The sequence below is a fragment of the Saimiri boliviensis genome, chromosome 5, assembly GCF_048565385.1.
Source record: "Saimiri boliviensis isolate mSaiBol1 chromosome 5, mSaiBol1.pri, whole genome shotgun sequence".
NCBI classification, from domain to species: domain Eukaryota; kingdom Metazoa; phylum Chordata; class Mammalia; order Primates; family Cebidae; genus Saimiri; species Saimiri boliviensis.
Genome location: NC_133453.1, coordinates 103,044,560 through 103,062,358, shown reverse-complemented (window position 1 = coordinate 103,062,358; position 17,799 = coordinate 103,044,560). Strand labels below are relative to the sequence as shown.

Below are 17,799 nucleotides of genomic sequence, written 5' to 3'. Positions count from 1 at the left end.
ATTTAAACAGATATTTGGATACATAAAGAACTTAAAAATATGTAGGGGGTGCCAAGCACAGTGGCTCATGCCTGTAATCCCAGCACTTTGGGAGGCTGAGGCAGGCAGATCACAAGTCCAGGAATTCAGGACTAGCCTGGCAAATATGGTGAAACCCTGTCTCTACTAAAAATACAAAAATTAGCCAGGCATGGTGGTGAGCAGCTGTAGTCCCAGCTACTGGGGAGGCTGAGGCAGGAGAATCCCTTGAACCCAGGAGGCAGCAGTTGCAGTAAGACAAAATTGTGCCACTGCACTCCAGGCTAGGCAACAGAGCAAGACTCCATCTCAAGAAAAAAATATATATATGTATGTATGTATGTATGTATGTATGTATGTGTGTGTGTGTGTGTGTGTAGTGGTACAATCTAATATCTAATAAATAGAACATGAATGTTTTTGTTAATTCTGAAAATAATTTTTAAAATATTCTTTTCAATTTATAGGATTTAAAGTAAAAAAGATGTATAAAGAATATCTCACGTAGGTTCAGCCATATAGTGAAAAGTCTGTTGTAACCAATATTACATTAATAAAAGATTCAGATTTCATCTTTCTAAATTGCCAAGAAATTAACAGTTACAATAATTTGTATACCTCTCTAACCATGAACACTGTATTCAGTTCAGCGGTTTAGCTTAAAAGGTTTTATTCAACATATGTATACCAATTTATAGTAAAGCTGGGAGGAGCATATCAAAAAACCAGTAATACATAATTTTTTAAAATTTTCTTCCAGAAATATTTTAATAAAAATTGTCCATTTCAAGAAACACCCACTGCATGCCCATCAATAAAAGAGAACCATAACAAAATAGAAAATTTACCATATGGCTATGATTTAAAGAAAATAAAATGAGGACAGGAGCACATCAGCAAAATCCAATATTAAAGTCACATTCCTTCTTATGAGCTATGATTAGGAATCTGATTAGATACCAGAATAAAACTTAATACAAATGCTGAACTATTTAGGTCAAAGACCCTGTCTTCAAAGGCAGAAGATATGAAGGATCCTCTAAGATTCAATTTTAGAATAAGGCAAATATGTTAACAGAAGACATACAAGGCGATAAAAGAGGGATTCTACAATTCCCCACCTACTCTGACCCCAATAAAACAAATCTAGATTTTAAAAAAATTATTTTTCTTTAAACAATTGCCAAGTCTGAAATCAAAGATAAATAGAAGGCACAACAGTTTTGCTCTGGTTGTTATCTGGGTTTGGGAAATCTTTTTGTTTTTTGTTTTTTTACAAGTACAAATTAAACATGAAAAAATCTACTTCAAAAAAACTAACAGTTCAAGAGAAGCCTATCAGATGCATTCTAGACATTTAAAACCTACATCACAATTTAAATTTCAGTGGTAAAAACAGTAGGTTTTAGAACTGTTTTGGGATCCTATATCAAAAGAAAAATTCAATTTATTTTTTTCAGTTTTAAACATACCAGTGAAAATCAAAATTATCAAATTTTCCAATGGCACTTTCTCCACACCAGAAGATACTCATGACTCTCAAAGAAGAAACAATTTAGGTTTTTTCCTGCCTTCAAAATGTTATCAAATCCTGTATTTCTCACAGGCTTTGAAACATGTAGAAAATAAGTAAGAAATACTCCAAATGAACTAAACATACCAAAAGTCAGTAATACACAAGACATATTCCTTTGGGGAAATGACTGTTAAAAAAAAAGGTCGAGTCTGTATACAAAGTAAGCAAGGAAATTCAGTCTTTTCTTCTTCTTTTAAAAATCTGTTACTCCTGAAATATCATTCCACAAAATTGGAAGTGAAAGGTCAGAAAAGGGAAGAGAGGGAGAGAAAGCACATACTATTAACCCACACAAAAAAGTGAAACTATACAAACTTAAGCAGTTTAAAACAGGCTAGGGTCATACTCAAGATACCAAAGGCTAGTCGAAGAAATTCACCATTCTGTAGGAACAACGGTTTGTATGGCTGCGTGAAGATCTGTGAAGTTTCACTGCTGTGGAGCAAGCCCCCTTCCCACTCCAAATCCTGGTTCTGCACAACGAAGGCCTCTCATTCCACACACAGCTGACCTCGAGGGCCTCCAGGTCCCTGAAGGTGATTATGTTCTCAGTCCCCTTCCCTGGCAGCTCGAGCCTTCCTCTCTTCCACATTTAGACAGATCTCACCTCTGAACATGATGGGCCTGTTGCTAAGGACCTTCTGAACAGGCTCAGAATCAACAAACACAACAAAACCAAAACTGGGTAATTACCCACCACTGTTAATGTGCAACTCCACCACTCCCACAATTTTGAAAGAAATCTTTAGGCTCTGATTTGTCCACTTCATGAGTCCAGTTGCCAATGAAGAGTTGGTGACTGTCAAGGTGTCTCACCATTCTTTGGGGTTCAATGTTACCTTGCTCACCAGCCTCACAGATTGGTCTTGGTCCCCTTTGGGGAGAAATATTTATTCGTTGTTCTTGCACTAAATGTCACCAGCCTCATGGATTGGTCTGGGTCCACTCTGGAAAAAATATTTATTAGTTGTTCTTACACTCTTTGATACCTTTGAGGTCTCTGTAGTGGAATCTGAGATTCAGGTTTAGACTCTGTATAGGGCTGTCAAGCTGGTACTTTAACAACGTGAGGTGGTATCCCAGTAATGGGAACAGCTCCACTTGGTGGAAGGTTTTTACTGATCACAGATGCCCAAGAAAATGTCCTCAAGTCTTCCTGTACTGTCTGAACTATGTCTGCAGGTGCTGAAGAAGAATTCTTCTGAGCACCCTCAGAGTAGTTTCTTCTAATACTGGCTCAGACTTTTCCTCTTGGATTTCAGATACAGGTTCTAGTTCTGGCTCTGGTTCAGGATTAGGCTCTGGTTCAGCAACAGGCCCTCTAAATGTTCTTCCATGTCATTACTGACAACTGCTTGATAACAGAATGTTCCAGAATCATTGGGTATCACCTCAGGTGTTTAATATCTTTCTTCAGGTTTCTCTAATTTTTCTTCAGACTGATCCTGAGGCTCACTGACAAACCCACCAAAGACCTCATCTTAGTATCTGAAGCAGTGCTAATTAACACAGAACTTATTTGCAACAAACCCCTCAGGAGCAAGGACAAACGTCTGCATGAATCTCCTCAAAGCCTGGTTGTTGTTAGAGAAAAGCCCATACACACCATCATTTAGTGTGTCATGAGCATCAACATGGCGAATCTTGGTGTGGCCAAGCTGGTGAAGTTCTGTGACATCATTTTCCTGTAGACTTCTTTCTGTCTTTAGACTGCATCTGCTGGCTTTCCATTTGAATCCAATCCTCCTCGGACATAAGAAGAATTCTTTTCATAAAATCTATGCAGCATGTCTGGGGCCTGGTTCAGCAGTGTGTAATATTGACTCACAAATTCTCACCTGACCAGTAGGAAACTAGGCTTCTCCATCACCATTGCTTCAGTCAATTCAACTTGGGAGGGAAAAATGTCAAATACGTCCAAACCTGCATGGCTGAGCTGGAGAGGAACTAACTAGCTCTGCTCCACAGCACTGAGGATGGCAGAAACCCCTCATGCAACTGCATCCACATCAGCAATACATAATTTTTAATACCATGTTATTAAAATTAAAATGGCAATATTGGCTACAGAAATTGAGTGAAAGCAAAATCTAGTATAACTTATTTTCTAAGCAATTCTCTTGGTAAGCAAAACTTGAAAAAAGAATGAAGGAAAGATTTATTTTCTATCTTTAAAGTCAAGATAGTGTTTTTGTAATCAATTGAGAACAAGGTAAATTCAACTGGAATTCACTGACTCATTTAAGTAAACAGTAGAATTGTATTGAAGAGATCAGATATCGTTAAAACACACTACCTAGAGACTTATTTTGGAAATAATAAATAAATGGCTAGTCTGGAAAATTACATAGAATTTGGGGAGACAATTTTTTTTTAATTAATAATGTATTAGATGAAATTTACTGCAGAATAAAGAATTATTAGAAAAGATATTAAATGTAAATGGACCAAAAACATCAATGAAAAGAAAAAGATTCCCATATTAGATTAAAATATATATAAATCTACATGCTGCTTTTAAAAGACATACCCTTAAATAGAAGAATTAGAAAGATTAAAAAGAATTCCTACATAGAAGAATTAATAAACATGGAAAGTTAAAGAATTTTAAAAGGTATGTTCTACATGCCAAAGTATAGTTGATATTGCTTTACATTATAAGATAACATGTTTCAGGCAAAACAAAAAAAAAGTATTAAACTAAAGAACAGCATTTTATAATGATAAAAGATTTATTATAAACATTTAGCCTCAAAATATATCTTAATAAATATATAAAGCAAAAACTAATACAAATAAAAGGAAAATGTGACACAATCATATCTATAACCATAGTAGAAAAGTTTAACCAGATCCCTCTCAGTAATTGGTTACACAAGCTGATTGAAATTCTAATAGGATAAAGATGATCTAAAGAACACAATAAACAAATCAGACCCATTTGATGCAAAGACAGGAGTATTATTTTCAAGCTCATTGTGTAATGCCAGCATAAATAATCTCACAAGCACATTACAAGAAACACATATAATCCAGTCTCTCATATTCATAAACAAAACATTAGCAAACCAAATATTAAAAGACTAACACACCAAGACTAAAATGGGCTTATTTTGGCTTAGGAATGCACAGCGGATTATACTTTCAAATTTCAATCGCTGACAAGCTGATCCTAAAATTATGGAAATGTAAGGAACGTAAAATAGCCAAAACAATCTTGAAAATAAACAAAGCTAGAGGACTTGTACTTCCTGCTTGTAAGATTTACTACAAAGTAACAACAATCAAGACAGTGTAGCACTACCAGCATAATGACCAGCTAGGTCAATGGAACAGAACTGAAAGTCCAGAAATAAATCCTTACATTTACAGACAATTCATTTTTGACAAGGGTGGCAAAAGGATTCAATAGGAAAAGAATAATTTTTTCAACAAATAGTGCTGAGACAATTAGATGTCCATATAAAAGAATGAAATTATACCCCACTTCATGTTGTATATGAAAACCAACAAAATGAATCAAAGATTAAAACATAAGAGCTAAAATTATAAAACTTCAAGGAGAAAACATACAGAGTAAACCTTTGTAATCTTGGGTTATAATATGGCTTTAGATACAACACCAAAAGCAAAAACAAGAAAACAAAAAATAAAATGAAGTTCACCAAACTTAAATACATTAGGGCTACAAATGATACCATAAGAAAGGGAAACTAACTCACAGGGAGAAAAAATACTTGCCAACGGTCAAACTATACACGAAAATGAACTAGTAACTAGAATAGATAAAAAACAGATAAAACTCAATAATAAAGGCAATACAATTTTAAAATAAGCAAAGGATTTGAATAGATGTTTTGCCGAAAACGGTATACATATGATCAATGTCATACATACAGCATGAAAAGATCTTAAGCATCATTAGTCAGAAGGGAACTGGAAATCAAAACCACAATAAGACATTACTTCACACTTACTGGCATGGCTAAAACAAAAAAGACAAATAATAACAAGTGTTGATGAGGATGTAGAAATATTAGAACTCTCCAACACTGCTAGTAGAAATGCATAAAGGTACAGCTACTATAGAAAATAGTCTGACAGTTCATCAAAATATTAAATATAGTTACCATATGACCTAGAAATTATACTCCTAAATATACGCCAGAAAAATAAAAACATACAACCACACAAAAACTTACTGCAAATTTTCATAGCAATGTTAAAAAGTACAAACAACCCAAATGTCTATCAACTGATGATATAAAATGTGCTATGTCCATACAATATTATTTGAAAATAAAAGGGAATGGTCCAGACATAGTTGCTCACATCTGTAATCCCAGAACACTGGGAGGCCCAGGTACATCGATTGCTTGAGCCCAGGAGTTCAAGACCATCCTGGGCTACACCGCAAAACCCCGTCTCTACAAAAAATCCAAAAACTAGCTGGGTATGATGGCACATGCTTATATTACCAGCTACTCAGGAGGCTGAGGTGAGAGGATCACGTGAGCCTGGGAGGTCGAGGCTGCAGTGAGCCATACTCATGCCACTGAACTCCAGCCTGGGAAATAGAGAGACCCTGTCTCAGAAAAAAAGAAATGGGCTGGGCATGGTGGTTCACACCTGTTATCCCAACATTATGGGAGGCTGAGGTGGGCCAATCATTTGATGTCAGGAGTTCAAGACCAGCCTGGCCAACATGGTGAAACCCCGTTTCTACTAAAAATATAAAAATTAGCTGCGAGTGGTGGTGCATGCCTGTAGTCCCAGCTACTCAGGAGGCTGAGGCAGGAGAATCACTTGAACTGGGGAGACGGAGGCTACAGTGAGCTCAGAGAGCCAAGACTGTGCCACTGCTCTCCAGCCTGGGTGACACAGCAAGACTCCATCTCAAAAAAAAAAAAAAGGGCAGGGGGGCGAGTAAGATGGCTCACGCCTGTAATCTCAGCACTTTGGGAGACCAATGCAGGTAGATCACTTGAGGTCAGGAGTTCAAGATCAGCCTGGCCAACATGGTGAAACTCCATCTCCACTAAAAATGCAAACAATTAGCCGGGTGTGGTGGCACACGCCTGTGATCCCAGCTACTCCAGAGGCTGAGACAGAAGAAACTGCTTGAACCTTGGAGATGGACGTTGCAGTGAGCCAAGATTACGCCATTTCACTCCAGTCTGCTAACACAGCAAGACTGTCTACAGAAAAAAAAAAAAAAAAAAAAGGAATGAAGCATTGATACGTATTACAACATGAATGAAGCTTGAAAACATTCTGTAAAGCAAAAGAAGCCAGTCACAAAGAAACTACATATTGTATGATTCTATTTATATGATTCCAGAGTAAGCGAATCTATAAAGATAGAGAGTACATTAGGGGAGGTTAAGGAGGGTAAGGAAATGGGGTAGAGAAGAGGGAGTAACTGCTAATTAGTACTGGGTTCCTTTTTAGAGTGATAAATATTCTGAAATTAGATTGTGATGATGATTCAACAACTCCGTGAATAAGTCAAAAAACACAGAATTGTAAAATGAGTTAATTTTATGGTATATGAATTACATCTCAATTAAGCAGTTAAAAATGTATTGTAAAAAAATTCAATGTAATTCTCAACAACATAAAAAAATTAACATTCTCATCTTAATAGCAGGAGGAAAAGCATTTGATAAAATTCAAAATCCATTCAGAGTAAAGGCTCGCTGGCATACCAAATATTTTCTAACAACTTTATGTGATGGATTTTTAAAAATTTTAATATTTATTTTTTGAGACTGAGTCTCGCTCCTTGACCCAGGTTCTAGTGCAGTCGTGCAATGCCTATATAATGAACTGAGTAGCTCCCTTACAGCTAGATAGGTATCTATCTCAGAAGTGAGCTGAAAGAGCTAATATTGCACCACTACACTCCAGCCTAGGCGACAGAGCAAGACTTCATCTCAGAAGAAAAAAAAAAAAAGGGCCCAGGCGCAGTGGTTCACACCTGTAATCCCAACACTTCGGGAGGCCACGGGGAGCCTCCCAAATATACACACACACACACACACACACACACACACACACACAAATATAGGTATATATACACAAATATACATACAAAAACATAGTTATATTTGTGTGCATATACACACACACAAATATATTTTAATAAATATATATTTTCTTAACAAATATTTTTTTTTTGAGACAGATTCTTGCTCTGTCGCCCAGGCTGAAGTGCAATGGAACAATCTCAGTTCACTGCAACCTCCAATCTCCCAAGTTCAAGCACTTCTCCTGCCTCAGCCTCCTGAGTAGCTGGGATTACAGGCATGTGCCACCATGTCCAGATACTTTTTGTGTTTTTAGTAGAGACAGGGTTTTACTATGTGGACTAGGTTGTGTGAAACTCCTGATCTCAAGCCCACCAGTCTCGGTTTCCCAAAGTGCTGGGATTACAGGCATGAGCCACTCACTGTACCTGGCCTTATATGATGGATTTTATATCATACTTCAGATAAAATGTTAAAAGCTTTCCCTGAACAATAAGAAAAAAGATGTAAGTATGTATACTATTTCTAGTTTAATACTGTAAAGAGATCCTTCAACAAGACAAAGGAGAAAGAGACAGAAAAAAAAATTGAAATAAAATTTTAATGTAGCAAGATTAAGTACATAGAATAATAGATTTATAAGCAAATTTGGTAAGGTTGAAGAATATATGATTAATACACACAATGAATTATGTTGGAAAACAAAATTTTAACTGATATCATTTTCAAGAACATCAAAAAATTCAAAGACCAGAGATTATTTTTAAAAGATGTGCAAGGCTTACACACAGAAATTAAATATTTTTCAAAAAAAAAAAATCAGATCTAAAACAAAAAAGTAGTAATCCTGTTAACAGAATGGAACTGATTATAATATAAACAAACTCTCAGAATAACACCACATGCCACTGAAATGTGAATCCCAGTAAAAATAAAGCCAGTTACTAGTTTCCAAAAGTGAGAAAAGAACTCATATTTATGGACTGCTTATCATACAATCATGTCTATTTTATGTGAGGAACTTGGACATATACTATATTATTTAATTCTCCTAAGAACACTACGAAACAAGTACAGTATTGTATTCTTTTTTATTTATTTATTTATTTTTGAGATGGAGTTTCGCTCTTGTTACCCAGGCTGGAGTGCAATGGTACGATCTCGTCTCACCGCAACCTCCGCCTCCTGGATTCAGGCAATTCTCCTGCCTCAGCCTCCTGAGTAGCTGGGATTACAGGCACACGCCACCATGCCCAGCTAATTTTTTGTATTTTTAGTAGAGACGGGGGTTCACCATGTTGACCAGGATGGTCTCGATCTCTTGACCTCGTGATCCACCTGCCTCGGCCTCCCAAAGTGCTGGGATTACAGGCTTGAGCCACCTCACCCGGCCTGTATTCTTATTTATTAGGAAGGAAACTATAACACAGTGAGAAAAATAAGATTCAAATAAAGTTGGGATGGCTACAAAGCCTAAGAGATGTAAAGTGTTATCTAAAGATCTAAAACAAAAACAAAACATACAAAAGTCCTTGTGTTCTCATTTCCTTGAGCAATGATTTGTAATTCTTCTTGAAGAGGTCCTTCACCTCCCTTATATATTGTATTCCTAGGTATTTTATTCTCTTTGTAGCAATTTTGAGTGGAAATTCACTCATAATTTGGCTCTCTGCTTGTCTATTATTGGTATATAGGAACGCTTGTAATTTTTGCATATTGACTTTGTATCCTGAGACTTTGGTGAAGTTGCTTATCAGTTTAAGAAGATTTTGGGCTGAGACAATGGGGTTTTCCAGATATACAATCATGTCATCTGCAAAAAAAAGAGACAATTTGACTTCCTTTCTTCATATTGGAATACCTTTATTTCCTTCTCTTGCCTGACTGCCCCGGCCGAAACTACCAATACTATACTGAACAGGACTGGTGAGAGAGGGCATCCTTCTCTTGTGCTGGTTTCAAAGGGAATGCTTCCAGCTTTTGCCTAATCAGTATGATACTGGTTGCGAGTTTGACATAAACATCTCTTATTATTTTGAGATATGTTCCGTCAATACCTAGTTTATTAAGAGTTTTTAGCTGGCCGGGCGCGGTGGCTCAAGCCTGTAATCCCAGCACTTTGGGAGGCCAAGGCGGGTGGATCACGAGGTCAAGAGATCAAGACCATCCTGGTCAACATGGTGAAACCCCATCTCTACTAAAAATACCAAAAATTAGCTGGGCATGGTGGCACGTGCCTGTAATCCCAGCTACTCAGGAGGCTGAGGCAGGAGAATTGCCTGAACCCAAGAGGCGGAGGTTGCGGTGAGCCGAGATTGCGCCATTGCACTCCAGCCTGGGTAACAAGAGCGAAACTCCATCTCAAAAAAAAAAAAAAGAGTTTTTAGCATGAAGTGGTATTGAATTTTATCAAAGACCTTCTCTGCATCTATTAAGATAATCACGTGGTTTCTGTCTTTGGTTTTGTTTATGTGATAGATTATGTTTATTGATTTGCATATGTAGAACCAGCCCTGCATCCCAGGGATGACACCAACTTGATCGTAGTGGCTAAGCTTTTTGATGTGCTGCTGGATTCGGTTTGTCAGTATTTTATGGAGTATTTTTGCATCAATGTTCATCAGGGACACTGGCCTCATATTTTGTTTTTTTGTTGTTTCTCTGCCAGGTTTTGGTATCAGGATGATGCTGGCCTCATGAAACGAGTTAGGGAGGAGTCCCTCTTTCTTTATTGTTTGGAATAGTTTTAGAAGAAATGCTACCAGCTTCGCTTTGTACCTCTGGTAGAATTTGGCTGTGTAACTGTCTGGTACCAGGCTTTTTTTGGTTGGTAAGCTATTAATTATTGCTTCAATTTCAGAACTTGTTTTTGGTCTATTTAGGGATTTGACTTATTCCTGGTTTAGTCTTAGGAGGGTGCATGCGGCCAGAAATGTATCCATTTCTTCCAAATTTTATAGTTTATTTGCGTAGAGTTGTTTATAGTATTCTCTGATGGTAGTTTTTATTTCTGTGGGATCAGTGGTGACATCCCCTTTATCATTTTTTATTGTGTCTATTTGATTCTCTCTTTACTAGTCTGGATATCAGTCTATTTTGTTGAATGTTGTATACCGGCCCCCAAGTGCTTCTGGCTTATAGGGTTTCTGCAGAGAGATCTGCTATGAGTCTGACAGGCTTCCCTTTGTTAGTAACACAACCTTTCTCTCTGGTTGTTGTCCACTCTGGACAACAGAGACTCTCACAAAATAACAGTAATAATCATAAGGCACTACACATAAGCACATAAGTTGACTCTGTATGGTAGCAAAGAATCAAAAAAGGGTTCATTTGGGAGAAAAAAATGCTTGGTATGGTATACCTTACTTAAATACTAGATGCAACTCAAGCCAAAACTTGAAGAGTGGAGTCTGTAGACAGGAAATCATGATAAGGATATTCTAGGGAGAAAGAAGCCACAGTTGCAAAGGCATAGTTTTAGAAAATCTGGCCAGCCATAGTGGCTTACATCTATAATCCCAGCTCTTTGGGAGGCTGAGGTGGGCAAATCATCTGAGGTCAGGAGTTCAAGACCAGCCTAACCAACATAATGAATCCCTGTCTCGACTAAAAATACAAAAATTAGCCAGGCTGAGATCTAGCCACTGCACTCCAGCCTGGGCGACAGAGTAAGGCTCCATGTCAAAAGAAAAAAAAAAGTTTTAGAAAATCTTAGAGCACTTTAGTATAGCTAAAGAAAAAGACGCTTATGACATGTAGTAAAGAAGTAAAAACAGGCAAAGTCAAGGAGGTGCCATGCTAAGAGCCTGGACTTTTTACTGTAAGGAACTGGAAGCAATTCTTAAAGTGTAATCAGGTTGCTATTTTACAAAGATTACCTCGTCAAGTTTAGACAAATGTAGGGGCAGGGATAACCTTTCAGAAGGCTACCACAAATAGTCCAGGTAATATAATTCATACTCTCTTGACTTTAGAATACTATATCTAATTACCTACCTGACATTTTGGATCTCTCACAGACATTTGGGATCTCTCACAGACATTTTTAGCTTAAACGTTCAAAACCAGTCTTGATTTCTCACCAAATCTATGTGCCCCTGAAGCCTCAGTAAATAGTACAACCATGCAAGGTACTCAAACTGGGTTTCATTCTTGATTTCTCTCTTTCCCTAAACCGCCAAGTTGAATCCACTTATTATTCATTATTCCCAACATATTAATGTGTCTTAAGTCTAATCTTTTTTTCCCCAGTTTCACTGCTATTACCAAACCCAAGCCATCATCACCCCTCAACATGATTAGCGCAATAGCTCCCAACTGGACTCCTCTACATTTCCCTTAATACCAGTTGGTTTCTTTAAAGTACTTATTGTAATTGGCAGTTATTTCTCTGTGTTTCCTTAAATTTTGTCTCTCACTTCTGTTAGAATGCCTTCATAAATCAGGGACCACAGACTTTCTTATGGTTTTATTTCAGCACTCTAGCACCTGGCATCAGTGTGATTAACAGAAACAGCATTAATTAAAAATGCAACACACACTGATTATGTGTAAAGTACTATTTTTAGTGTTTTATATATATTATTTGATCCTCACAAAAGCCTCTGAGGTAGGTATTCTTATTATCTCAGTTTTACAGACAAGGAAACTGAGACACAGATGGTCAACTAATCTGTCCAAGGTAGCACAATGACACAACAAAGAATCAGACATAGGCAGACTACAGCCTATAGTCTCAATTATTCAGTACCTCTTTTAGTAGATGCTCAATAAATATTCCATGAACAAATAAATGAATGAGAGAATATAGAGAGTAGAAGCAGATTTAGGGGTAAAGATTATGGGCTATGATATAGAACATGCTGAATTTGAAGTACTTGGAGACGGCTGTGAAGTACAGTGGGATAAGTAGTTGTAAGTTAGAGACAAGCATTTGTAAGTTATCAGGATCTCCTGGAAGCAGCCTACAAAATGCAAGTGTCTGTATTTAAAAAGTGATTATATAATTTAAAAAACAGGATGTGCTTTTAAACTGTAACCATTTCGATTGAATTCTTTTTTTTTTTTTTTTTTTTTTTGAGACAGAGTTTCCACTCTTGTTACCCAGGCTGGAGTGCAATGGTGCAATCTCAGCTCACTGCAACCTCCACCTCCCAAGTTCAAGGGATTCTCCTGCCTCAGTCTCCCACGTAGCTGGGACTACAGGCATGCACCATCATACCTGGCTAATTTTTTGTATTTTAGTAGAGATGGGGTTTCACCCTGTCGGTCAGACTGGTCTTGAACTCCTGACCTCAGGTAATCCACCCATCTCAGCTTTCCAAAGTGCTGGGTTTACAGGCTTGAGCCAACGCACCCAGCCCGTCGAATTCTATAATGGCAATGTTTTAAAAAAGCACAGAATGGCCCACTGAGCCTCGATGACACCTATGAAAAATTCTGTATTGTTAATATGAAATGGAATACTTGGCTTTCTTCAAAAAGTCATATTCAGGGCTGGGTGCAGTGGCTCATGCCTGTAATCCCAGCACTTTGGGAGGCCAAGGTGGGTGGATCGTGAGATCAAGAGATCAAGACTATTCTGGCCAACATGGTGAAACCCCATCTCTACAAAAATACAAAAATTAGCTGGGCGTGGTGGCACATGCCTGTAGTCCCAGCTTCTTGGGAGGCTGAGGCAGGAGAATTGCCTGAACCCAGGAGGCAGAGGTTGCAGTGAGCCGAGATTGCGCCGCTGCACTCCAGCCTGGCGCCTGGCAACAGAGCAAGACTCTGTCTCAAAAAAAAAAAAAGTCACATTCAGTGTCTCTATAAATGTCAAACTTGCATTTTGTTAAAATATAAAAGTGCAGAGATTATTTTTAACTTGACAAAAATCCTACTAATAGATTACAAGAAAAGCTGAGAATAACAAGAAAATGTCTGAAAAAGAAGAAAACGGGCACACTTTACCTACTGGATACCAAAACACAAAGTTACTGAAATTAAGATAATGGGTATGGTTAAAAGTCAAAGAAACGACAGAAAAATGAAAAAGAAGTGTCCAAAGAGAGCCAGGTATAAATGAGAAATGCAAATATGATAAAAATGATACCTTAAATTAGTGGGAGTGGAAACATGAATTATTGAATAAACGGCTCAATCACAGCCCATTGCAGCCCTGACCTGGGCCCAAGCCTCACCTCAGCCTCCTGTGTACCTGGACCACAGTTGTGCACAATCACAACAAGCTAATTTTTTTATTTTTTGTACAGATGGAGTCTTCCTCTGTTGCCCAGGTTGGTCTAGAAATGCTAGACTCAAGTGATTCTCACGCCTTGACCTCCAAAAGTGCTGAGATTACAGGTGTGAGCCTTATACTGTATAGTTCAAATACTCTTCTTCTTTAACTTCATTGAACCCCACTTTCTTCAACTATAAAAATGTCAAAGAAGACTTACAGGTTGTCGACAAGGAAAATGTACTTATCATACATAACATCATTTCTAGCTCAGATGAAATGTAATAAAATGATGGCATCATTACAATTTACTGACTGGATTTACACTGAAAGAACTGCCGACAAAAACAAATTTAAAAAACTAAGCATCTACAGAAGACCGCATTGCTAAATTATCATTGACTATGCATTAAAAAGCAAGAGACAACACTTTGTCAGGTAGGTCTACAAAAACATCTTGCAAAAGGTACAGTTACATTCCTATATCTAGCAGGATTACACTATAAAATTTACCATATACTTTGTATATAAACATTGTTCACGAGTATTGGACATAGACTTCTTAGTGCTTTAGTAAAAATAATGCAAAGAGGAAAATGTGCTTATTTTAATTCAAAGGTAAAATGGAAAGAAGAGACCAAATAAACACACAAAATGTGACTAAAGAAGACTTTACTTAGAGATTAAATGAGTAAGTGACATTACAATTTTGTTTAGCCTCTCTCTTCCTCATGACTTTTGGACAAGGAGCCTGTCTTTTTAAGCACTGCTCTACCGATAAACTCTGGTATAGTACCTAATACAGTGTAGTGTAACCGCTCATACCATATATACAAGAGGATTTATAAAAGAAAAATCTCAGTAAAATCACGGAGTAAACTGAATTAAAATTGATCTGAGAAAGTCTCAAAATCATAAGGAAGAATATAAGAATAAAGGGCAAACGCATAGGGAGGGAAAGCCTTTTCTGTAACTTGTATCTCCTTTACTTAGTCAGTTTTCCCGGGGACCTTAAATGTCATGTTCAAAAGCATATATACAGTCGCCCTTGAATTCCAAAGGGGGCATAAATGAGGGCCTGACATGCTAAGATTAGGCTGTGGGCTCCTTAATCTTTTTAATGACGCCTTTATTCATTGGTGTATTATAGTTGGCACCCCGTAGTCACCTGTTTTTAGGTTGTTGGTTTTTTTTTGACGGAGTCTCGCGATCTCGGGTCAATGTAACCACCTCCCGAGTAGCGATTATCTTGCCTCAGTCTCCCGTGTAGCTGAGACTAGAGGCCCACGCCACCATGCCCGGCTTTTTTTTTTTTTTTTTTTTTTTTTTTTTTTGTATTTTTAGTAGAGACAAAGTTTCACTATGTTCCCCAGGTTGGTCTCAAACTCCTGACCTCAAGTGATCCGCCCTTGTCCTCCCAAAGTGCTTGAATTACAGGCGTGAGCCACCGCGCCTGGCCGCCACTCGTTTAATGAATGGTCATTACTCAAAGAATGGTCATTACTAAAAGACCATTATTTTTTTTATTTTTTTAAAAAGATGGGGTTTCACCATGATGGCCAGGCTGGTCTTGAACTTCTGACCTCAGGTGATCCACACACCTAGGCCTTCCAAAGCGCTAGGATTACAGGCGTGAGCCACCGCGCCCGGCCTTAAAAGACCATTCTTGATTATCAATCCTTCAAACCTGAGCCCTTTTCTGTGACTTTTTTCCTTCAAAGCCGTCTTTAGAACTGTGTTTGTAAAAATGGGAGGAGTTAGTTCACAACTTCGGAGCCCTTTCTTTATAGTTCAAACTGACCACGCGAAGCCTAAAGTCATTAGAGGTACCTTCTATAAATTTATCCCTGCAATCTAATAGCAAACAGGCCAAGACGACAAAGAATGGGACCCCGGAATTGAAGACCGGGGTGGGGAACAGCATGAGGGGCATAGGAATTACCCCCATCCCAGGTCACCCACGCTTTCTTAAAACGCCATTAAATTCCGTTCAACTTTTTATCTCCCACACAGGAAACTAGGGACTTGCCCGCCACGCCAAGCCACTTCCAGACAGTCACACCTGGAGCATTCGCTGCAGACGCTCCAACTCCCGCCACAGGTTTGGGACGTGTCCACCCCTAAGCGGAAATGACGTTCAACGAGACAAAGTGAAAGTAGACGAGTTTAAATATATCCTAATAGTTTAAAATACCTACGGTGTTCTGAGAAAACTCTTCAGGCCACCCTTCTTCCATCTTGTCTCTCTTCTGTTAGGGTTGGGAAAAGGGCTCAGTACGGCCTCGCGACAACTCGTTCCTAATTCCAAATCATTCAAAACTCTACCCCTTTTTATTGGCTGAGGCCGCGGCATGGGTACCTCTCAGGAACTACAATTCCCGTCAATCAAAGCGACAAGTGAACGGAGGAGATGTTGTGAGTAGGGGGAAAGCGTGCTGGGAATTGTAGTCCGCTCCCGGCCAAAGAGCCCAATCACCCCGCCCTCCGCCCCTGAAGCCGGAGAAACCAGGTGTTCGGTTTAGAACCCGTTAGCGCTAAGGGGAGGAGCCAAGCCCTTAAGCAGCATGTCTCACTTTGCCCACATGGAGGATGATAATTTTCCTTTACACCTAAAAAGCACTATAAATACTCCATGAGGATATATGGTTATCTTTTAAATACCTTGGGTCAGTAAAAACTCCCGAAACTCGCTCACCTTAGGCGCCAACTCGTGGGAAAAGGTGTCTCTTTTACAAGTGGGCAAAATGGCTGTCCTCCTAGTTTTACCATTGGTTGGCTTTTGCGTCCTTCAAGGGCGGTTACTTATCATGGATTGGTTCTTTTCCCCTTGAGGTTGGAGGAAGACTTGGCATGGCTCTCCCGCGGCCTGGGAGGAGATAAAGGGGTGGAGAGAAGGCAATTTTTCAGGCCTGATTGGGCAATACTCATGTCACTCCGAGGACGTGCAGCCTATGAGCAGTCGGCTGCTGCTCAAAGAGAACGAAGAGGCGGGGCTAGTGCGTGGTGGGAAGGGGCGGGATTCTGCCAGCCGCGGCTGCCGCTGGAGCCGGTGTCCGGGCTGGTGATGGGGTTAATTCCCTTTCGTAAGACTCTTACTTGCACCCACCCAGCCCCGCCGTCGCCCCGCCGCGCCGCGCTCCAACCGCCTCCTCCTCCTCAGTAACGCGGGTAAGAGATGCCCTCCCCTCCCCCGTCCAGCTCCCCGGGCATAACGCGCCTCGCTCCCCTCCCCCGCCCGCCAACCGGTAGCGCTAACGGAGAAGGAGGCAGGCAGGGGAGAGATGTGTGTCTGAGAAGGTGGCCTTCCCTGCCGGGTCGTCGGCGCTCCAGCCGGGGCCTTACGACGGCCCGCTGCTACCAGCCCGCCAGGAGGTCGCGTTCCGCGGGAGCCAGGCTCGCCTGGCCCGCGGCTGCGGCTGCAGCTGCAGCCACTACCTTGTGCCCACCGCCCCCACCCGGGGGCCATGTGAAAAGCAAACCCCTCGAGGCCTAGCGGAGGAGGCTGGGGAAAGGTTTCCGAGTCCCTGCCATGGCTGCTACTGCAGCCGCCGCCGCGGCTGCTCTCGCAGCCCCAGAGACTCAGGAGCCAGCCACAGCAGGCCTGCCAGGAACGTGTGCTACTCTCGGGTAGCTGGCGCCGGTGCCCCGGGCTCCCGCGGCCGCAGCCCCTGGCCTTGCACCGAGAGAAATTTCAGCTTCGACCGATTGGTGAAATGTAGGTACATTTTGCCTTTGGTACCAGAAAAAGCACAATGGGAATATTAAAAAGAAAGTTGAATGACTGTCAATGCCACGGTCCCCCGGGATCAGATTTACACACGTTTTTATGCCTTAGTCCGAGGCTGCCAAAAAAATTTTTGTGTGCTTTGAAGTTATTTTGTGTTTCGTTTTCTTCTGTTGTTATTAGGTGCAAAGGGTGCCTCTGTTGAGCTTGTTTTTATAAAGAAACTTAAGTT

The 17,799-nt window shown here is 39.8% G+C and overlaps 1 protein-coding gene and 1 pseudogene across 8 annotated transcripts in view; both read right to left on the bottom strand.

Annotated features, from left to right (window-relative positions):
* Positions 1–16,618, bottom strand: part of ZRANB3 (zinc finger RANBP2-type containing 3) — a 290,081-nt gene extending 273,463 nt beyond the window's left edge. For 2 of the 8 annotated variants that reach the window (XM_074399748.1, XM_074399746.1), the window contains exon 1: positions 16,042–16,261. In XM_074399748.1, the coding sequence (XP_074255849.1) occupies positions 16,042–16,196 (155 nt within the window). In that variant the 5' untranslated portion in view covers positions 16,197–16,261. The other 6 variants (XM_074399745.1, XM_074399749.1, XM_074399747.1 and 3 more) reach the window with 5 other exon arrangements.
* LOC104650171 (ras GTPase-activating protein-binding protein 1-like) lies at positions 12–3,961 on the bottom strand (annotated as a pseudogene).
* Positions 16,619–17,799: the final 1,181 nt, after the last annotated feature.